General features: G+C 43.5%; 1 protein-coding gene across 1 annotated transcript in view; it reads left to right on the top strand.

Annotated features, from left to right (window-relative positions):
- Positions 1-2,587: 2,587 nt before the first annotated feature.
- Positions 2,588-23,620, top strand: part of LOC306967632 (short transient receptor potential channel 4-like) — a gene marked incomplete at its 3' end in the record, with an annotated part of 58,241 nt that continues 37,208 nt past the window's right edge. The window contains exons 1-2 of the mRNA XM_079562716.1: positions 2,588-2,715; positions 6,937-7,330. Coding sequence (XP_079418842.1) covers positions 6,956-7,330 — 375 coding nt within the window. The 5' untranslated portion in view covers positions 2,588-2,715; positions 6,937-6,955. The remainder of the gene's footprint in view (positions 2,716-6,936; positions 7,331-23,620) is intronic.

Below are 23,620 nucleotides of genomic sequence, written 5' to 3'. Positions count from 1 at the left end.
TTAAGTAGGGGAAACGTGGAACTGCTTGGTAGCTTCTAACTTCACCCCAGTTTGGAGCTATACCGCATCAACTCATCTTTTATGTGACCCCCTGGTACCACCACCTGAACGTGGTGGAGGGGTTTGAGCACCTGAATGATCCTGGGAGCTCTGTTGTCGGGGGCTTCTGTGCCCCTGGTAGGGTCTCCCAGGACAAACAGGTGCTAGGTCAGGACAGGTCAGACAAAGAGCGGTTCAGAAGCCCCTTATGAGAGACCAACTGGCCTGATTAGAGCCATGAGGCCGTCCTTCTGTGGACCCACCACCTGCAGGAGGCGCCATAAGGGGCTGGTGCAATGTGATTTGGGCAGCCCGGCAATGGACAGGTGGAAGAAAATGTATGTATGGATATGGGGTAACATCTCCACTTGGAATTGCATTCATTCATTCATTCATTCATTCATTCATTCATTCATTCATTCATTCATTCATTCATTCATTCATTCATTCATTTTTGAAAATGTTACTGGAGCACTGTGAGCACTGAGTGACTATTTGAGTGTAAAAGTCTGATTTACGTTCAGTTGTGACATAAACTATAAGAAACAAAACTCGCCGTGATGTGAAAATCCTAATTTTTCCAAAGAAAAGACCATTGAAAATATAAATTTCTGAAGAACAGGGGTCATGAAACACAAGTGCATGTTTCAGGTCGACATGAGGCTTTTGTAGAATGTACTTACAGGTAACTTCATTTTTACTTAAGCAAGAGCAAATATATTTAATTACAATATTACTCAAGTAGTTTGTAAAAAAGTACTGAATGACATAACTACTCTGATAGAACAATTTCTTCAAAAAGTTCCTCAAATACTTGATTAAATGTAACTGAGTACTATCCGCCTTTGTTTAAACGGCCGCATGTCCATTCTGGAAGAGGCTCTTGGGCCACCAGTCTAAATTTTCTCCTCAACCTCTTAAACCACCGCCTTAACCAAGCTTTACCCAAATCTAAGAGCTTAAAAGCAAAGCATCAAAATAGCAACGAGTGAGCCAGAAAAGCAACAAAAATGTGACAAAAAAGTGACTGACGTGGATGGATGGATGGATGGATGGATGGATAAAGTAAACTAAGGGACACACTGAATCAGAATCAGAATAGCTTTTATTGCCATTGTTTGTAAACAGGTTCACAAACTAGGAATTTTGGGGGGGAAATGCAGTGCTATTTTAGACAAAAAATACTAAAAAAGCCCTTGAATTAATGTAATTTATGCAAATTATGAGTCGGTTTGGACTCTTTGGGGGAATTTTTTGACAATGGAACAAGAATGAGCAACGAGTGAGCCAGAAAAGCAACAAAAATGTGACAAAAAAGTGACTGACGTGACGAAAACATGACAACAAAGCAACGAAATAAGCAATGAAAAACCGACAAAAAACTGACGAAAGGGTACAATCACTTTTGTAGGTCTTAGCTTTCAAATGAGGAATTATACTGTTGCTCTCTAGTGGAGAAGCTTTTAGATTTGGGTTAAACCGAACTGGAGGAAATGCGCTCGGTTAAGACGGGAGGTTCACATATGTCTTTGTGGAAGTGCTGCATTTACGCTAATTTGGGCCAGGCTGGTCAGAGTCCAGGGCCCTTTTTCAGTCCCAGTCCGTCCCTGGTTGGTAGAGTTGGGGGTTCGAATCCCAACTCCTGAAGGCGCACACTGTCGTTGTGTCCTTGGGCAAGACACTTCACCAAGGCCGTGGGAACCCAGGGTGCTGAGGGCGCTGCAGCACCCCCTGGTGGATAGTTTTTGAACTGCGGGCAGTATTAACCCCTTAACTCCCACCTGAACCGAGCACATTTTCTCCAGCTTTACCCCAGTCCAAAAGCTTCTGGAAAAAAGGTGTGAAAATAGCAACAAAACTGAGACTAAAACAATGATGAAAATGTGAAAAAAATTCGAATAATTTGACGAAAAAGTGACAAAAAAATTACAAAAAAATGATAAAAAATGAACAAAGAATTTGACAAAAAAAGTGAGAAAAATTTGACGAAAAATGGAGGAAAAAATGGACGAAAAAGTGATAAGAATTTCACGAAAATTTGACAAAAATGAGACGACTGCCCTACAAAAAAAGTGATGAAAAAAAATCTGATGTGAGGAAAAAGATCAATTTAGTTTTGTAGGTCTTTCAAATGAGGTGTTCCACTGGCCTACAGGATTTGGGTAAAGCTGAACTGGAGAAAATGCTCTCGGTTCAGGCGGGAGTTAAGAGGTTAATAAATAGGATTTATGCACAGAAAAAGTATTTTGGTGGTAAATTTTGTCCCTCAGCGCCCCCTAACTAAAATATCTTCCCACGGCTCTGCACTTCACCCTCCTTGCCTCCAGTGTCTGTGCACATTGGATGAATGGCCAGAGTCTACGTCTTCTTTTTCCTCTGTAGCGTGTGTTTTACGCATGAACGTGCCGCCTCTGATGGGGAGAGAGAGAGAGAGAGAGGGAGGGAGAGAGAGGGAGGGGAGGCTGGGCAGGGGAGGGGAGGGCAGGGGAGGGAGGGATGTGACTTCAGTGACATGTCTTGTACTCAGAGCGACCACGGGAGAGGGACGATGTGGATGAGACGCTCCGCTCCTCTGCCTCAAACCCGCGGACCGAAGCGCTGCACGTGGGTCTGACCAGCAACAGGTGCCGCTGGAAAGTTTCCTACACTTCCTGCCCGCGAGGACTGGGCCCCACGGTGAGGATTTTATTCTCATTTATATGAATGTTTGTGTGTGTTAGCTCGTGCAAATAGCCTGATGAAATGATGTGTTGGAGATCCTTCATGTTACAGATTTACACTCTGATATAAATGGGTAAAACGACGAGCCTGCAGTCACAGAAGCTTTGTTATTGTTAACCTCTTACCACCCGCCTAAACCAAATGCATTCTGTCCTCTTTTGGCTGTGTAGCACCTCATTTGAAAGCTAAGACCCACAAAACTGATCTTTTTCTTCGCATTGTTGCTGTGTTGAGTCACCTTTTGTATGTTTTTTTTCTCTTTCTTTTTGTTGAATTTTTGGTACATTTTTGTTGAATTTTTGTCACATTTTTGTTGAATTTTTGGTACATTTTTGTTGAATTTTTGTCACATTTTTGTTGAATTTTTGTCACATTTTTGTTGAATTTTTGTCACATTTATGTTGAATTTTTGTTGAATTTTTGTCACATTTTTGTTGAATTTTTGTCACATTTTTGTCACATTGTTGTCACATTTATGTTGAATTTTTGTTGAATTTTTGTTGAATTTTTGTCACATTTTTGTCACATTTATGTTGAATTTTTGTTGAATTTTTGTTGAATTTTTGTCACATTTTTGTTGAATTTTTGTCACATTTTTGTCACATTTTTGTCACATTTATGTTGAATTTTTGTTGAATTTTTGTTGAATTTTTGTCACATTTTTGTTGAATTTTTGTTGAATTTTTGTCACATTTTTGTTGAATTTTTGTCACATTTTTGTCGAATGTTTGTCGAATTTTTGTTGAATTTTTGTTGATTTTTTGTTGAATTTTTGTCACATTTTTGTTGAATTTTTGTCACATTTTTGTTGAATTTTTGTCGCATTTTTGTTGAATTTTTGTCACTCTTTGGTTTAGTTTTTCTCACATTTTTGTTGCGTTCACTTCCTTGTTTTCTTATCATTTTTTGTGGCTATTTTGGTGTTTTTTCCCAATAAGCTTTTTGATTAGGGTGAAGCCAAACTGGAGAAAATGGGATCCGTTCAGGTGGGAGTTAAGAGGTTAAGCACTTCAGTTGCTTTGTTACTTGAGTGACTTTGAGTCTTAAGCAGAGCACACCCTGGACAGAAGCCAAGATTATATTTTCACACAAAGAAAGAAAATCTGATGCACAAGGACAGAATTTAGAAATGTGACTTGATGCTAGTTGCATAATGTGAAATGGGTTTGTCTGATGTATGATGACAGCTACACATCAACTCGTCTGAGCTCGGGTCAGAACATGTCTCAGTCTTTAAAGAGGGGGTATTATGTATTATCACATAGCACCAGTCTATATCACACTACAATGATGACAAACCTTCTGTTGTCTGTAAATGCAGTAAATTAGAATAACTGCCTTGTATAAAATCGCTCTCTCAAAATGGCTGTAGCAAATGTCTTGAAATAGGCCTCTGTCTCTTTAAGAACCTCTGACCCTTTCCGACACGCCCCCTCCACACACTGTCTGTGGCATCAGTGGGGAGGGGGTTCTGCTGAGGAGCAGTGGTTGGTTACTCGGCTGGTGACGAAAGCTCGGAGGCGTCTCCAGGAGGTGGGGGCGTTCCTAGGAGGACTCAGGCAAACCTATCACTAAAATGGCCGCCATCAGAGTTTTTACAGATTACTCAAAAATACGTGAATGTGCTTTGTGGAGTGATCTGCTAGAAAATAGTCCCTCAAAATGCGATCGTTCATGTGATGCAAGGTCAGTTATATTCCAAACATGATTCTATGGACACAGACATTTATGTGGGTGGTCTGCAGGGGCGGACTGGCCACATGTCCATTCTGGAAGAGCACAGAAGGGCCACTGGCTCTAGGGCCACCCATCTGGCCCCTCAATTTTCTCCTTAATCTCTTACCCCCCGCCTTAAAGTGATAGTCTGTAAGTTTTCAAAGTGAGGAGAGTGAAATTTGAAAGTAAATTCCTCCCTTCTTGGACCAGAAAGCCCTTCTTAGTTTGCAAAATGAGGAGAGCAGGAACAGAATTTTCAAAAGTAAACCATCAAGCCCCTCCCCCTCCCTCCTGATTGGACCGACAGGCTGGTTCACAGGAAAAGCTCGTCTCATTGGTCAACACGGGAGGATACTTGACTCTGATTAGCTGCAGAAATCTGGGAAGTGTAACCTGTGAGAACTTCACAAAACCAGGCGGTCGATTTTGCACATATTTAAATAAAAAAGCAAAACATTTAGACTATCACTTTAACTGAGCTTTACCCAAATCTAAAAGCTTAAAAGAAAAGCATCAAAATAGCAACAAAAACTATGATGAAAATGGAACAAAAATGTGCCGGAAGAGCAACAAAAAACACAAAAAACACAACAAGAAAGTAAAAAAAAAAAAAAAAATACAACAAAAAAGTGACAAACGTGATGAAAACATGGCAAAAAGCCAGAAAAAAAAAGTAATGAAAAAGCAACAAAAAAGGGACAAAAATGCGGCGACAACATGAAAACAAGTTAGTCACTTGCTCTCAGTTGCTCTCCAGTCGAGAAGCTTTTAGTTTTGGGTAAAGCCGAACTGGAGAAAATGCACTCAGTTAGAGGTTAGAGCAGGGGTGCCCAAAGTGGGGCCCGCGGGCCAAATTTGGCCCGCCGAAACAATTCTGTTGGCCCGCCAGAGGGTGACCTACTTTTGCGCTGCATCTGGTTAACACTAACTCTCTTCCATTCATTCTCAATGGTAAATTTGGATGCAGTACACTTTTTGACCACCGGCGTCAAATTGGGGGCGCTGTTTCACTCCTTTCGCAAAGTTAAGGAAACTCTGTTGTCGTGTCTTGGTATTTGTCAAGGCGTTGTAGCATCAACTTTCACAGTTTTCCAACTTTTATTGCAAAAGTTGTTGACATCGACAACAGTATATGTTAAAAATTGACTTATGAAAGAATTGATGCTGAACTGACACTTTCAAAATAATCTAATGTGGCATTTTCTTTGAGTTAACAAATGAGGTAAAGTTACTGTAGGTGCTGTAGATACAGTTTTTTTTTTGCACTAAATTGCTACAATGGTTGATTTTGTTTTACTAACATTATGCTTTTGCCATTGTTACCATTTGTTTTGATACAGCATGTTATTTGCATAGATAGAATCAAATGCAAATGTAGGCTATTGAAAAAATAAAAAGTAAATAAATAATAATAAAGTAACTTTATAATTTGCAGTTATATGTGTTTTTCGTGCTTGTCATCGCCGTGTTTGGCCCGCGACTCACAGGCACTTTTTCATTTTGGCCCTCGGAGACAAAAAGTTTGGGCACCCCTGGGTTAGAGGTTCAAATATGTCTTTGGGAAAGTGTGCATTTACTCTAATTTGGGCCAGAGTCCAGGGCCGTTTTCCAGTCCCAGTCCGCCCCTGCTGGTCTGGCTGCACAAGAACTGCATGAATTACAAAAATAAGTATCTCCAGAAATCAACAACACTCTGGATAACAAGGAAATGAGGCCCTATGTCAAAAATCCTGAAACATCCCTTTAAGAGATTGAGATCTGAACCACTCTTTCACAATGTGAGCCCCATGAATCCTGGTGCTGTCATCTCGGAATATGCCCATCAAAGAAGAAGAAATCTATCAATACCTGGTTAGTCTGGATGCTCAGGTCGTTCTTTGGAGTCATAGTGTTGCTGAACCGAGTGTTAAATATGTAGTCTTAATTTTAGTCAAAGTGTTATTTTTGACGACTAAAATTGGACTAAAACTAAATTAAAAGTTTCTCATGAGACTAAAACTATGACTAAAATGTCCAGATATTTTAGTCGACTAAAATAAGACTAAATAAAAATGAAAGGGAGAGACTAAAATCATCCAAACTTCTATTGAACGTCTGAAAGAGCCTCAGATCATGTAAATTCACTGCCAAATGAACAGGTCTGAGCTTTGTTCATGTGAAGCAGCTCCATGAAGTCAGGACCACGATTAAATATGATTATAATGAATATTATAAATACAAGTCGACTAAATTAGTCTTCATTTTAGTCGACTAAACTGACATGCAATTTTAGTCGACTAAAACTAGACTAAAATGGAAAAGTTTTTTTTTACTAAAACTTGACTAAAATTGAATTACATTTTAGTCAAAAGACTAAGACTAAAACTATAATAAAATATGTTGTCAAAATGAACACTGGCTGAACCCAGACCTGACAAACAGCAGCTGCCCCAGATCCTGATATATGGTTTCTCTCCGCAGACCCCCATGCTCCACAGCCATGTCTCTGTACTACCGGAAAGCGGAGGCCTCCTCGTACCGCGACCGCATCCCCCTGCGCGTGGTCCGCGCCGAGGCCGAGCTGTCGGCGCTGGAGAAGGGCTACCTGGGGGCGGTGGAGCGCGGTGACTACGCCACGGTGCGGCAGGCCCTGGAGGAGGCGGAGATCTACTTCAGGATCAACATCAACTGCGTGGACCCCCTGGGCAGGACGGCTCTGCTCATCGCCATTGAGAACGAGAACCTGGAGATGATCGAGCTGCTGCTGAGCTTCGACGTGCACGTGGGCGACGCGCTGCTCCACGCCATCCGCAAAGAGGTGGTGGGCGCCGTGGAGCTGCTGCTCAACCACAAGAAGCCGCGAGGGGAGAACCAGGTACGGAGATGGATGGTGACACTTTAAAGGGGCTAGAAGCAGGTTAGGCATTTTATACTCACTACTGCCACCTCAGGTCATACATGTAACTGCAGCTTCTATATTAAGCTCGTGCATGACGGCACTTCAGACCCGAATTCACACGTTTCTGAGTGACAATGCAGGATTTTAGAGGCAAAACACAACAAAAAATGATAGAAAAAATAATTTAAAAAAACAACAAAAATATGACAAAAATGTGGCGACGTGACGAAAAGTTTCCATCGCTTTTGTAGGTCTTAGCTTTCAAATGAGGCGTCGCATTGTTGATCTCCAGTCGAGAAGCTTTTAGATTTGGGTAAAGCCCAGTGTCAAGTGTTTGTATGTGGCTGTGCAGATTCCCCACTCGAAAGGGTGCGTCTCTAAAGAAGAAGGACAGGACTTCACTCTTTCCTTTCTCTGTTGCTTTTATTTCTCTTCAGCAACAGCAGCGGCAGGTGAAAAACCTCAAAATAAAAGAACAGAAATACAACGTAAATCCACCAGTATTTGTTAACATAAGTCGCACATCTGTGGTTAAACTTATTTCAATTTCTTATTCTACTTTCTAATCATTATAATTTGATTTAGCTCTTGTCAACAAATATAATACAATTGTTTAGTTATTTAACTGGCTGGTTGTAAAATAACAATAGGCAATAGTCAAAGACCTAATTTCATTGTCCATACACAGTCCATCTCATATCCCGTTCCTCATGCCTATTCATAGTGTGGGCGTGGCATACGCCGCGTGTGGGTAGTACTGCTGTCCGGAGCTCCGCCCAACAGAGTGCAGGCGCACACAGCCACGCACACACAGCCACAATACGGGTCTAAGAGCAGTTTCGTGGGTCGCTTACCGGCTGGCCCAGCCGTCAAACACCTGGTTGATGAGGGACGGTTCAGCTGTTTGACTCGTCTGGTGAAAAGTGTTGCCTCGGTGTGGAGGGCCGGAAAGAAATTTGCTGGTTCGGTGAAGAGACTGGAGTCACAAAAGTGGGAGGCAGTGCCTGACAAAGGTGTCATCACTGTCAGAGAGCGGGAAGACGCTCTGAGAGACATCTTCCTCGCAGCCCAAGAAGGGGTGACATTCCCTGCTACCACAACAGATCGCTTGGTTGTCTATAAAGACCCGGGTTCTGGGCTTCTGCTTTGTGGTGGGAGAATCCAAAGCTTCAATGACGATGCCAGGGCTGTACCCCTATTGCCACACGGTGCATGGATTTCAGTACTGCTCGCACGAGAGGCACATAGCGAAGGTCATGAAGGCGTGGCTGCGACACTGCTGAAGATGAGGAGAAAGGCATGGGCGATTCTTTGTCCCTGAACCACCCCAGGTGTTTGACGGCTGGGCCAGCTGGTGGCCTATGGGGTCTTTGGCTGTCCGAAGTCGTCAACTTTTTCTTTGTTTGGGCCCTGGTTAGCACCAATACGAATGACTTCTTCTGCATCTGGCAAATATTTTCTCTGGCAGCTGCAGCCACCTCTTTTGCCGACATAATTGGCCACTTGTCTTCCTGAAGGTTCAAGAACTGTGGCCCATTTTGCCATTCGGATCCTTCATCCACCTGTCCTGGTCCAGCCCCACGAGTGACGATATCGGCAATGTTGTACGAGCTAGGGATCCACCCCCAGTCCTCCAAGTTGGTGTCACTTTGGATCTCGCCAATCCTGTTTGCAAAGAAGGTTTGGAACCCATAACTCTCTCGATGGATAGCGCCAAGTACAGTCCGACTGTCTAGGAGATGGTACCACCGCTTTATCCCAATCTGAGAATGCTGCACGAAATATTTTTTCAGACGGCTTGCGAAGACAGCGCCACAGAGTTCAGCTTTGATTGGGTCCCCCTTGTGATCAAAAGGAGTTAACTTGGCTTTTGCCTCGACTAACCTCACGGTGGTACCTGCCTTGCATGTCCATCGAAGGTAAAGGACTGCCCCATCGGAGCTCTCACTACCGTCTGAAAAGGTGACTGCAATAGGCTTTGCTACAGCATCCAGCGGGGTCAGGGCCCTGGTGAACATGATCTTGCTGAGTTGCACATAATCCTCGAACAGATCAATAGCGTTCTCCCGGAGTTCGTCCGACAGGGCCAAATCCCATGTGTCTTTCACACCTGCATTTTTCGGTTTCGCCTCCTGGAATGCTTTCCGCACCAGAATTGTCCCTTTTTGCTTTATAGGCGCCGTTAGCCCGATTGGGTCATATAGCCCAGCGACTTGACTTAGTAGTTCTCGTCTTGTCAATGGATCTGGTGTTTCAGCCCGTACCTCTTCAAGCAGCAAATCTTGTCCAAGTCTCATCTTCTTCTTCCGTTTTGAGAAGTTTATTCTCACCATGACATGTAATTTGTCCTCCTGCACCTTGTAACCAAGCCCAAGAGCCTTACTGTCTTCTTCTTTCATTTGGTTCGGCAAGATGACAATTCTTGGCGACACCTCCTCTGTCTCTTTCTCTCTCTGTCCAGAGAAGACCCATGGTTTCAGTGCGAATCCGCCAGCTTCCAGGATCAGCTCCACATTTCTGGCTATGGTTTTGAGTCGGTCCAGACTGTTGTGGGACGTCAGGATGTCATCAACGTAGCTATGCATCTGCAGCACTTGACGTTCCTCATTTAGATGGCTAAACTGAGGGAGGTTTGCTGTTTCTCTCATGGCAAGCTGTGCAATACATCCAGCCGGCTTGTCACCGATATTTACCCTGGTGATCGCATACTCCCCCATCTCCTCCTCCTCAGAATCCCTCCACAAGAACCTGTGCAGGTGGACCTCGCGGTCTTCCAACCAAACAGAGTTATACATTTTTCTGATATCTCCCAGGGCAGCATAAGAACCTTGGCGAAACTTGAGTAGGACTCCGCGGATAGGGTTCAGAACGTCAGGGCCTTTCAGCAGGAGATCATTTAGACTCTGACCTCTATATTTTTGACTGCTGTTCCAAACGAGTCTTACCGGTGTTGTGACTGAATGTGGGTTAGGAGCAATTAAGTGGCTTACGTACCAGACCGGTCCATTCCAGCTGAGGAGGTTCTCATCCGACAGTCTTTTTGCAGCGCGGCGATCCACCATTTCGTGGACCTGTGCAGCGTATGCGGCTTTCCACTGGGGATCTTTCGCCAGCTGCTTCTCTGTCCTCAAGAAGGTCGCTTCCACTGCTTTCCTATTATTTGGAAGGGTGGATGGATCTTCGGCCCAGGGATAGCTCGCGTGCCAATGTGGCCTTTCGCTGTGTTCATCAGCACCAGTATACGACAAGCCGCTTTTTACCACCTCCAACTCTCGCTCTTCAGCCAAGGACATGTCTTTACCGCCGGGCTGACAGTTGCCGCAACGACATCCCCCACATTTGGGGTCACAGGCGGCCCCTATGCTTTCCCACTTCCACCACTGATAGAAGTCATGAGTAGTGGTTGTGGTATAGGACCCCGACCAGCGAGTGAATCACAGATGACCTCGCTGTACTTCACCGCCGCAGTCCTCATGGATCTGGCAAAATGTGTGCGGGAATTGTGGGCCGAAACAGTGGCCTTCTCGAACAGTGCTGGATGTGTTCCCGCCACCGTCTTTCCTAGTGGTCCATCCCACAGCACTAGGTCCCCCACGCTTCGTATTTTCTGGGGAGCCAATCTGCCCTCCTTGTGGCTTATTAAGAGCTGTATTTCCCTTGGCCTTTTTAGTTCGTTGACAGGCACATCCGGAAAGAGATCATGGAGTTGTTCGGCTGTGACTTGTTGGTGAACGTCTGCAATCCGCTCGAGGCCGTAACAGACCAACTGGTGAGACTTGAATGTCCCTTTTCCAGTCCGGACCCGTATTTTCAGCATGTACCGTTTCGTATTCACAGTTACCTCCATACCTCCAACACCATGGACCACAAGCTTCATGGTTTCGCTCCTAAGGTTTAACCGTTGGGCAGCCTCGTGCGTTATGTAATTCGTATCTGATGCTAGGTCAAGAAGGGTGCCGACCTTTTGACCTGCGTTCGCTGTGACCTCAAGAAGCATCATGATGACCGGCCACTCCTCCAGTCCGTATTCAGCCAGTAGGTTTGGTTGGCCTAAGGTATGGGCAGAACTGGTCACGGTGTTGCAGAACACGTTCCGGCATCGTTCAGCAAGCTCAGGGGGAAGGCTCCTGACAAATTCCTCTTGGGCTTCAGTGTAGCTTTCTTTGCTATCTCCTCCCACTGTACTGACTTTGGTCCTGTTTGGGCACATGTAGATGTGGTGGGCAGCTACACGAGTGTCCTTGCAACCTTGGTTCTTGCAAAGAAACTCACTTTTGCAGTAGGCCCCGTCTGGATGTATCTCCAGACATCTTTTACAGGCTCCCAACCTATAAAAAAACATGAATCTAAAAGGAATTCCGTGGAGCATGGTGTGCCACAAGGTTCAATTTTGGGACCATTATTATTTATTATTTACATTAATGATTTTGCTTCTGTTTCTACGACCGCCTTTCCCGTTCTTTTTGCTGATGAAACCGATCAAAAAAATCATAATAAAAAGCCGAACTGGGGAAAATGCACTCGTTAATGTTAAGGCGGGGGATAAGAGGTTCAAATATGTATTTGTGGAAGTGCACAATTACGCTAATTTGGGCCAGACTGGTCAGAGTCCAGGGCTGTTTTTCAGTCCCAGTCCGCCCCTGTACACATTAGGACATTGTTGGAGCATGTATAGGGGGAGGAAAATACATTATTTTAACATTTTTAAACTCTGTATAGTCCCTTTAAGGGCTGGGTGGGAATTAGTTGAAATTTGAAAAAGGGCTGCACAATATATCCATCCATTTTCTTCCACTTGTCTGTTTCCGGGATGTGGGGGCAGCTGTTGGAGCTGCCTAAATCACATTGCTCCAGCCCCTTATGGCTCCTCCTGCAGGTGGTGGGTCCACAGAAGGACGGCCTCATGGTTCTAACCGGGCCTGTTGGTCTCTCATAAGGGGCTTCTGACCCGCCCTTTGTCTGACCCGTCACTTAGGACCTGTTTGCCCTGGGAGACCCGACCAGGGGCACAAAGCCCCCGACAACAGGGCCCCCAGGATCATTCAGGCGCTCAAACCCCTCCACCACGTTAAGGTGGCGGTTCCATGAGCGGAACTTTGTCAATTGAACTTGACTAAAACTTGACTAAAACTATCACATGGAAATGACTAAAATGTGACGAAAACTAAAAACATTTTCATCCAAACACTAAAACCAAAAACAATTCTGGTTTCTAGATGTAGAGGAAGCTGGAGTTTCTGGAGGAAACCTAAGCAGCCATGGGGAGAACATGCAAACTCCAGACAGGCCCAAACCTGGAACCTTCTTATGGTGAAGCGCGGTCGCTAACAGCAAAACAAAACTTCAAGATTTGGGCAAATTGTGACTAAACTAAACTTAAGTTCCAAGCATTATGGTGCAGGATCTGTGGTGGTGAAGAAGGAGCTCAGGTGGACAACAAAGCTCTTTATTTATCTGCCAGTTAAAGTGCGTTCTGTCATCCAGCTGTGAAAAGTAGGTCATACTGGCTCAATATCAACCAAATAATCTGCTAATTATTTGCAAAATCCTTATTGAATTAGAATATGGGAACCTCAGATCTGGTGGCGCAGCTTGATATTGTTTCTCCGTAGACAAACACCTTTAGATTTGGAACAGAGTTAATCTGGGCCATCCAGGCTAATTAGCACTTGTCGTGTTCCTCGCACTTACGGGGCTTCAGACACGTTTCTCTTTGAACCGAACGCGCTTTTCAAACGTTATTTTTAGCGTCTATTTCGGTGTGTTTTCGACTGTCTTCTTTTCTGTCCACCAGCCGCGCACTTTGATGTGCATCTGTGGGTGTTACTCAGTGCGTCTGTGGAAATCAGGCTCTGTCTTACGCTGTACAGTAATATGTGAAAACGACAAAAAAAAAAAAACAGACCCAAAAGCGGCGGACCACAAGCCATTAGCGGAGAGCTCGCTGTTCGGCACAATGATCAGAGAGCGCACATCAAATCCGATCAACTTCAGACACTGTCGAGGCGCGGTTCTGCCGAGATGTTGATATATTTCAAAGGTTTTAAGATGGTTTTGTCCACTATTTACGTCGGTGATTCCGGATGTATGAGTTGCAGGGTCAGAGATGTAAAGGATGAAGCTCAACAGGGCTTCGAAGGTTCGTCATTTGCCCTTTTTCTGCTCATGTTTGGCAGAAGAAATCCATCTGTGATACACTGCCTGGACAACAAAAAGTCAACACCAAAAAAAAGGGCACACACATAGAAATCTGCCAGCTTTTGAATTAATTTGACCGGGACTTGATGGAATATCCAGTGCATTCAGGTAGTCACTTACCTCATTCTTTAAAGCAGTACTAAGCAACTTGTTTACCTTAATAAATCCTTTCCGTAGTCCCTCTGGGGGTATTTGGTAGTATTTACTCTCATGGACAATTAATGAGTAAAAGAACTCAACATGCTATGACACCTGCAGTGCCGCTTATGGCCTCTAGGGGCATGAGTTACTTAGTACTGCTTTAATAATCTCTTAGGGCCCGATCTTGTGTCTCAAAACGGAGACGATAGCGTGACATTTTGCCTCAGTAGGAACACTTTGTGATCTTGCCACTCCAGACTTAGCGCATTTAAGTGGGTGGAGACACACATTTTCCTCCAACCAGATCGACTCCGCGTCCAGGACAGTGGTTGTGTGGTTGTGTGGGGTGAACATGTGCTTTTGTTTTGCTTCGCGTTCACGCCGAGCTCGGCCGATCCGCGCCACAGCAGACGCTGTAGCTCTTTTTCTCTGGAGACGTGGACATGGTTTAGCTCACGATGGGGTAAATAAAGTTTTTAGTTTGACCTGTGAGAGCCTAAGGCTTAAGAAAGAACACAAGACAGCGCAATGTAAACGAGGAAGTGAATGTCAGCCGTGTTTCCATCAGTGCAGTCACCTCCTCTTGTGACGCCCCCTCACAGGTGGCGGAGGTGAATGGCACATATAGCGCCGCCACTCGGAAAATAATTCGCCAAGAGGCTGCGCCGCCACAAGATCTGGCCCTTAATGTTGGTGAACATGAGTCCGAGATCCAGGCGGTGACTTTTTTGGCCAGAAACTCCACAAGGAGCTGTAGATTCAAGGTGGTGAAATGGAGCGCTCCTTCACCCCTGGCTCCACCTGCACTGAACCAGCCGTCTTTATACGTGCGATGCCGTCACTTACAGGGGCTGTGGTCGGCAGTTTAATGATTTAAATAACAAATAATAGTTCTAAAACAATGTTCGCCAGCAGGGCATTACGTTAGAGGCGTGGATGCAGCAGCTGTTTGCCTACTGTTCACCAAAACATCTGAAGTGAACAACAGTGAAAAGCAGCTCCGCCATCTTTGTTCAGCCACAACATGTTCTTGCGTCCTGTTATTTACTCTTGTTCGAACCTTCTTGTTGAGGTTATGTCACACATTTGCCTGTGCTCTGAACTCTGGCCTTCTCCAGCTGTCATTTGTGGGTTTCAATAATCACCAACAACAGTCACGCAGTGTATTTTTACACATACTTCGTTTCACACTCATGTTCTTGCCGTCTCAGGTTTCTTTACAGTTTTCTGCTCACTCCAATCACACTCGAGCTCTGACCCTGACTGATTGTTGATTGTTTGTGCTCCTCGCACACGGACAATGTGAACACTGTTTCTTGTCTCCACATGCAAACCCCATGTTGAGGGACGATTATTTTTAACCACTGGATCTTCGAGCCTTCAACCTATAGATACGTTCATTGTCCTCCACAGCACAAGATGGTTAGTCACATGTCAGGCCTGGTCTTCAGTGTGGTCTCCCTGAACTCCAGATCACACTCACTCACTGACCTCCAGCTTTGGATTCAAGCCAGAAACCAGTGCATTATTTTTGTTTTTATTATGTAGTTATTACATGAACCTGGTGGTCACAATACAATCCAAGTCGATTATTAAATACAAGAATGACCAACTATTATTGTTAGATTAAGAACCAAGGGAATCCGAGAGGCTGCGAAAGTAAATAAAGGTCACAGTAGTACAGTGGTTAGCGTTTGTGCTTCACAGCTAGAAGGTCCCGGGTTTCGATTCCCACCTGGACGGGGCCTTTCTGTGTGGAGTTTGCATTTTCTCCCCGTGTCTGCGTGGGTTTCGTCCAGGCTTGTTTACATGCATGAGACCCATGTATGGTCATGAACATGCTCCGTCCCGACCAAATAAACCAATAAATAACTAAGTTAAGTGAGAAACATTGTCAATCTTTTAAAGACATCACAGCTGGTCTTAAAGGCGCTAGATGCAAGTTAGCCATTTTATGCTCACTACATTTTTGTTGATGTGATCTCCAGTTTATTTTTAGAAACAAGTTAACATGTAACGTTGGAGAAATTAAAAAAGTCTACTTTGAAAAATATAAACTTAAATGGTTAAATGATGTCTTGTGTAAGCCAAAGTTGAGAACTTATATTTTCATTAAAGATAATTTTGGTCCTGAGCCCTATGTGACCATGAACCTATCCAGAGATCAGAGGTCAGTCTGTGCTCAGCTGAGGTCCGGGACTCTGCCCTTGGCACTGGAGACGGGACGATTTCACTCGGTTCCAGAGGAGGAGCGGACTTGTTGTTTGTGTCAGTTAAATGATATTGAAAATGAATTACATTTTGTGTTTTATTGTCCTTTGTATCATGAACCGAGAAGGCAATTATTTTGTAAACTGTCTGATGTTGCTGTACATTTGTTTGAAATGTCCGATGAGGAAAGGCTTAAAGAACAACTAACCCCAAAATCAACTTTTTTTTCTAGCTAAGTTGTATAAATGGGTATCTTATAGTGTTGTCTACGTGTATCTGTCACTATTTTAACAATTTAGTGCAAATTTGTTGAAATCCTGTCTTTGTGTCCCAAACCGTCTGTGTGGCGCCATCTGCAGCGAACTGTCGGTACTGCATTTGATTTTTTGAATTCGGCACCCAATTAGCGGAGGGGAGAGAGATGATGTCAGGAGGCGAGAGATGATGTCACGGGCCCTGCCGCTCTGGGCTATAAAAAGGCTCAGTCTCGCTCACGCCCCCGTAGCGAGTTGGTGTTGGAATAACGAGAGAATATTTTCATCGATTGTCAGGTTTGCGATTAGTTGTCATAGCATTTAGGTAGATTTTATTAGGATAGCTTGTTTATTATAGATAATTGTATAGTTTTAGTAGTGTTAGTTGTTGAATATTGTAGTTGTAGTCACTAGTTGCTTTTATTGTTAGATTAGTTCGCTCAATTTAGCTTAGGGCGTTTGTTAGTATTGCTTTTAGTGGTCTATCGTGTATAATTTAATTGTTAGTTGTTAATTGTACTGTGTTAGGATGGGGAGGAAGTGTAGCGTAGTGGGGCTGGAGTTTGCAAAGACCATTTTACGTGCTGATTCCTTCGCCAACTTCACCGAGGTTGAACTGGGCTATGCTAGTCTTCTCCGTTTGAAGAGCGAGGCCGTCCCCGTCGACACTGCTGCCCCGCCAACAATGTGAGGTGAGTGAGAAAAATAATGATTTACCCATTTTGGGTTTGGTAGTAATTGCATTGATTGTAGCTGCTGTAAAAAGAGGCACTTGGTTCACTCTGTCCCGGTCATTTCTGTCAGTAGAAGCTACTTTGCTCACAGATTGAGTCATGTACAGTATATAGAATGTTTATGTGCACGTCAGAATAGATCGTTATTGTCGTGTCTCAAACAAATTCGCCGTTTTGGCCTCTGATAATACCAATCACATGAGTCGTGTAGATCTGTTGAAAAAATATGGCGTGTAAATAGACTCTGCAGCCTTCAGCTCCAGGCGATGTGTCCCGCACTCGCTCACTGTGGCTGAGGAACAGCAGCCACCGGTTATAAGCGCGTCTACTCGCTGCCCGGGGCAGCCTGCTAATGCATCAGTCTGCAAAGTTACGCCAACACTGTGCGCAAATGTGCACGAGTCTGAGCACCAAACTAATCTAAGTTTTACATGACTGTAGCTTTTGACAGTAGCTACAAGCTAGCCTGTAAAGCTAACGTATAGCTAGCCTGTAAAGCTAACGTATAGCTAGCCTGTAAAGCTAACGTATAGCTAGAACGTACTGTGTGTCGGAGGCTAAACTGACCCGCTCCGTGCGCGCTCTGCTCCCGTTTGATGCTCGATTGCGGTCAGTGAGGAGAGGGCTGACCACTCCAGGTGGACCGTGCGGTCAGTGAGGAGAGGGCTGACCGCTCCAGGTGGACCGTGCGGTCAGTGAGGAGAGGGCTGACCGCTCCAGGTGGACCGTGCGGTCAGTGAGGAGAGGGCTGACCGCTCCAGGTGGACCGTGCGGTCAGTGAGGAGAGGGCTGACCACTCCAGGTGGACCATGTGGTCATTGGGCTCTCACAGATGTGAGCTGTTCTTACGTGCTTTCAGAATCAGTATAGTTGTTATTGCCATTGTTGTTGAACAGGTTCACAAAGTAGGATAAATTCTGATAATTATGTTCATGTTGACAAGTTTTCTGAAGTGAACCAAAGTTTACACCTATTTGGACGCAGCTTTTCAAAATGCCAAACCATTTGGAAGTTTTTAGTAGCCGACTGTAGCCAGAATTAACCTGATACAAATATTTGGTTGATCTGCTATAGGGGGCATATTCTAAAGTATATCGTAGGTTGTATTCCTATAAATCATCAATACAAACAATGTGTTTGCATGTCACTTGTGTGTGCACTTTATAAATATTATTTATTGTTATGTTTTCAGCCAAAAGTGAGCAGAGAGAAATGTCCAAACTGATCCAGTCCTTATAAGGCATGCAGGTGTCCAGGCCAATGTGAAGCTGAGCAGGCGACGCAAAGGTGAAATCTATTTATCCTTTATACAGTACTGTCATTTTATGTATAAAACAGTCTACACTTTTGTTTTTTTATATACTGTAGTTAGACACAAGTTGTGTAATTACTGCCATTTTAAACGTGTTTATTTTGTTTGTGTTTTGTACAGCTACTCAAGCCTGGACCGCTTACACAAGCGTCGGTTGTGGGACAGGGGACCTGATGGAAATCCCTCTTCCTGACAGTCCCAGAGCAGCCTCTACATCTTTAAAAAGGAGAAGGTGTGAGGTGTCAGCGTCTGACCCCAGCTTCCACATCGATGACAGTGCCAGCACTGTGAACTGTTCAAGGTACAAAGAAAATCTAGAGTTTTAATTGAAAAAATATATACAGCGTCCTGGTTTTTTGAGGGATGAAATATCCTTTATTTTATATAGCATTCCTGCTGAAGTCCCTCCACACAAGGACAAAGAACATATTGTTCTTGAGGACCAACTGCTGGAGCTGTTTAGGCGATGTCCTGTCTGCACTGGTCGCTGTGCTGTGGACACCATCACCATCGGCACACTGCTTCGGGTCACTCAACAGTGTCCTCGCTGTGAGTTCTCCAGTCAGTGGTCCAGTCAGCCCATGGTGAACAACATCCCAGCTGGAAACCTACAGCTCTGTGCTGTTCACCGGCTCATCCTTTAGCCAGATTTCAAAGGTACTGCAAAAACATTTTATTTTTCCATATATTATCCGATGATAACAGATGTTTTAATTTTATAGTTCTTGGGGGCCTTCAATATTCAGGGACTGTCAGAGCAGTGCTTCTACAGGCATCAGGCAAAGCTCCTCATCCCTACGGTCAACTGGCAGTGGAAGTTGGAGCAGGATGACCTCATCAGAGAGGCTCTTGAAAGCGGCTCTGTTACACTGGGTGGGGACATGCGGGCAGATTCACCTGGTAAATACATTTCATAAACATTTATCTGAAGTATTAATAAAAGTCAGCTAATGTATAACTTGCATTCATGTAGGACATTCAGCCAAGTATGGCAGCTACACCATGATGAATCTAACGAGTAACAAAGTCATTGACATCCAGCTAGTCCAGGTAAAACATTACAATACAAACATAAATATGTAACTTGGGATAACTGTGCATTATGATAGAACTCATATTCTTATTTTTTTGTCTTATTAGAGCAATGAGGTTGGAAACAGTGTGCGCATGGAGAAGGAGGGGTTTGTGTTTTGTGTCCCAGAGATTGGAAAAAAATGATGCGCTGGGCCAGAAAAGGTGAACGGAGGAAATGACGAGGTGGAAGAAAAGCATTGTGAACTATCTATATGAATCATCTCTACTGGTCACCATCAAAGGCTCAGATTCAGAATGTCCACGGAAAACCCCCTGTTCCCTCGCTGTCTTCACAGGCCTTTGGTTGGGGATGATGCAAGAGTGTGGCCAAAATCAAGTATGTGTAATTACAACTACTCCCAATATCTAATCTATATTGATGTATTTACACTTCACATATCAATTTATTATTCTTTGTAATTCTTTATAATTCTTTGTAGGCACAGCAGCATGCGAGAGACTCTTACTCTTTTGTTAACACCACGTATTTTGAAAGATTAAGCTAAAATAAGCCCACAATACCACACTTCAAATATTGAGGCATCCATAGTCTGATTCTCTCACAATAGTCTGGGCCTCTTATCCAAAGGAATGCTGGCCAGGTAATGATTCCTAAAGGTTCAACAAATATTCACTAGTTATTTTATCACTTTGAAATGTTTAGAAAATAATACATAGATACTGCATATTAATGTTTATTTGTGAAATTTTAGGGTGCAGGTTGGTGCCTTGAATTATGATTAAAAAAGGCAAATCGTCATATGCTGCTGTATGTCATAGTGTATCCAAAATTCAAGCGTGGAGACTACACAGTGAGAGCCATGAAGACCAGAGCTACCTCAGGTATGTCACATTAAAAACAACACAACCAATGCTTTTACAAGGACAAATGTTTTGTGCTTTGTTTACAGTCTACTTTGACCAACTAATGGCCCTGCTGTTTGAAAGTGTGGTCGAGGATCCTCTCCCATATCAGGAGCACACAAAGTACCTGTGCCTGAACCACTCTGTGCCCATTGGACAACGTAATAGATTAAAATCAATGTTTCATGCAAGATTTAATTGTGGGCAGTAAAAAAAAAATGAAGCCTGTATATGTTCTGTCAGATATGTCACAGGAAGGTATATGCAGCACCACTTTCTGTTTCTAGAAGCTGAAAACTTACTGCATGTATAATTATTACAGTTGGTATTGTATAACATAACCAGTCAACTTTGTCTGTTCAATTTGTTTATTGCACACATCTATGTAGACCAAGTGAGTGGCACATGCAGCTCAACCTCAAGTGAAATGTGAGCTGTAAGTTTGTAGTAAGTTTTACCAAAGAAATTGTGCTATAATTTGGAAATTGCACTGTTGTAAGAGCCAGAAGTGCAGAATCAAGTACTGGTACAAAACAAGATCTATAATTTTCATTAATATTTCAATATTCAACTAAAAAAGCATACATATAAATACTTCATTATAGCCGTTACTCTACAGTGTCATCATTCAGTGGTAGTTTTGTGTATGTTACGTTGGTTAAACCTTTTAGTTCACTAAATTTAGTAATAGAAATTAGTTCAGGCTATTTACTTAGGGCTAACTGGCTCTTTGGGTTCACAATGTTACAGTCAAGCCTTTAGAGAAACATAACCTGAATGATTCTGTCTCACATCTTCAATGGCAAACCAAAAACAATTTCAAAAAGACAGTGTTCCTGCTCTATAATACAGGCCTACATTTATTTATTTGATATGTTTTGTGCACTTTGCTGTAAGAAAAATAATAAAAATCTTTGTAACACAAATAGCCACGTCTCTATATCACACACTCTGCTGAGGACACTGAGATACATCTCCCATGTTCACGTAGACCACAGCAAAAGTCTACATCTAAAATAGATCGGTAAATTCTGAAGCAGCCAGGACAGTTACGTCCCTTAGCTGCGATGCTAACGTCGATCGAGCTCAATGCTAAGCCGCTAGCTTTGTAAATGACAGAGGAATAAATGAGCCAGCGCCTCAGGTACAAGGCCGCTGTCTGCCACGATGCCCCCCCCCCCTGTGTAGAGAACGCTGTAGACCTGTCCCAGTGGAACAAGTTGCTAAATAAGTTAGCTCGCTGGAACTCCATGCTCCCATGGTCGGACTTTGTTTACGAGGAGCGCTGCAGGTGCAGCGTCAAGTCAGAAGCCTCAAGCCCCTCCCACCCCTCACCCCTCCCGCGTGCCCCTTAGTCCTCCAGGCAACGCCCCCTTTCTGTTGAGATTTTCAAATCTGAGGCTCTGAGATTGAGGCTCTGGAAGGAGGGGTTAGTAGCTCTTTAAGTTCTTGTTCAAGTATAAGCCATTTCATTTGTTTTTGTTTGGTTGGCTTACACGGACGAGGACACTCTTTGTTTAATGTTCTTACGACGTCTGCCTGCATTTTTGTGTCTTATAAGCCCATGCGGGCTGGGCACCTTTGGGTGCAAGACACCAAATAAGAATAAACTAAACTAAACTAAAACACTACTGCCACCTCAGGTCATACATGTAACTGCACCTTCTATATTATTTATTTATTTATTTATGAACATTTTATTAGAGGATCAGCCCCAAGAGATGAATCATCTCGTTTTCATGGGGGTCCTAAAAATGTCCAAGAAAAATAGAACAGAAAACAGCAGAGTAGATGCAATCAAATCAAACAAAATGATAACAGTAATAATAATACAATAAAAATTAAATAATAATAATAAACAAAACCTTAACGCACACACACATACACACACACACACACACTCACTCACATACACACACACACACACACTAGCTCTCATATTTCACCTCCCCACCTATTATCGAAGGAATACAGTGGTTCCCAAACTGTGTTTTATGGTAAATGGTAAATGGCCACCACTTATACGGCACCTTCCACCCCCCTTAGGTCCAAAGCGCTCCAAAGTGCTGAGCCAGTCACCAGTTTATGCCACTAGACACAATTTAAACAATTTTTAGGTTAATTTTACATGATTATTGTGATTATTATGATTATTTTTAAACACATCATGAAGGTGCTTCAAGGGTCAAGTGTTTTGAAAGGTACTTGGTGTGAGATGTTTGAGAACCACTGGTGTAACATAATGCGTACAAGACAATACCTTTTCTAGTATAACCCTTCATCACAGATATAACGAAAAAAGTTGGCACTCAATGTACAAAGTTTACACATACACACATGCATCTATATATGTATACCTATTTCTGTGTTCATGTATACATTATGAATATATATACATAAGCACAACATATATACAGAAACACATGCATATATACACAAATATATAACATATAATGTAGTTACGTATGAGATGCTAGAAACAAAGACAGGTGCTCTTTTTAAAAATATTAAAGGGGGGGTATTATGCAAAATCGACTTTTTCAAGCTTTACATCATGTTATTATGTCATTCCCTCATTAAAAACATGCCTGAAGTGTTGCCTTGGCACATTCACGTATTTTTGAGTAATCTGTAAAAACTCTGATGGCGGCCATTTTAGGGATAGGTTTGCCTGAGTCCTCCTAGGAACGCCCCCACCTCCTGGAGACGCCTCCGAGCTTTCGTCACCAGCCGAGTAACCAACCACTGCTCCTCAGCAGAACCCCCTCCCCACTGATGCCACAGACAGCGTGTGGAGGGGGCGTGTCGGAAAGGGTCAGAGGTTCTTAAAGAGACAGAGGCCTATTTCAAGACATTCACTACAGCCATTTTGAGAGAGACATTTTATACAAGGCAGTTATTCTAATTTACTGCATTTACAGACCAACAGAAGGTTTGGTCATCATTGTAGTGTGATATAGACTGGTGCTATGTGACTGAAAAAAGCATAATACCCCCTCTTTAAGCTCGTGCATGACTGCACTTTGGACCCGAAGTAACACCGTTTTGAGTGACAGTGCAGGATTTTAGAGGCAGTTGTGGTGAACAGGTCTGGGCTCATTCTACACATTAGGACATGGCTGGAACATGGTGGGGGGAGGAACATACATAATTCTATCATTTTTAAACTCTGTGTATAGTCCCTCTAAGGTTAAGGTTTACTTAATTGTCCCCGTAGTGAGATCTGCATTTGACCCATCCTTTGATGGTGCTGGGGCAGTGGGCGACCGCAGTGGCTCGGCCTCGGACCCATCTCCTGATGTGGAGCCTGGCTTTAGATTAACTTTTTTAAATTATGCTCTCTGTGAACTGTTAGAGTTTCTTCTCAAGACTGTTTATGTGGGGCTTGAAGGTGAGGGAGTCAGCAAGACGCCATGGTATCTGAACCTCTAAGACGTGTCCCTCAGAAGTGGCCAGGGTGGAGATAGTTTGGTGTATC

The sequence above is a fragment of the Gobius niger genome (assembly GCF_951799975.1).
Source record: "Gobius niger genome assembly, chromosome: 1".
NCBI classification, from domain to species: Eukaryota; Metazoa; Chordata; class Actinopteri; order Gobiiformes; family Gobiidae; genus Gobius; species Gobius niger.
Note: the sequence above shows the minus strand (reverse complement) of the source record. Positions and strands in the feature narration are given on the sequence as shown.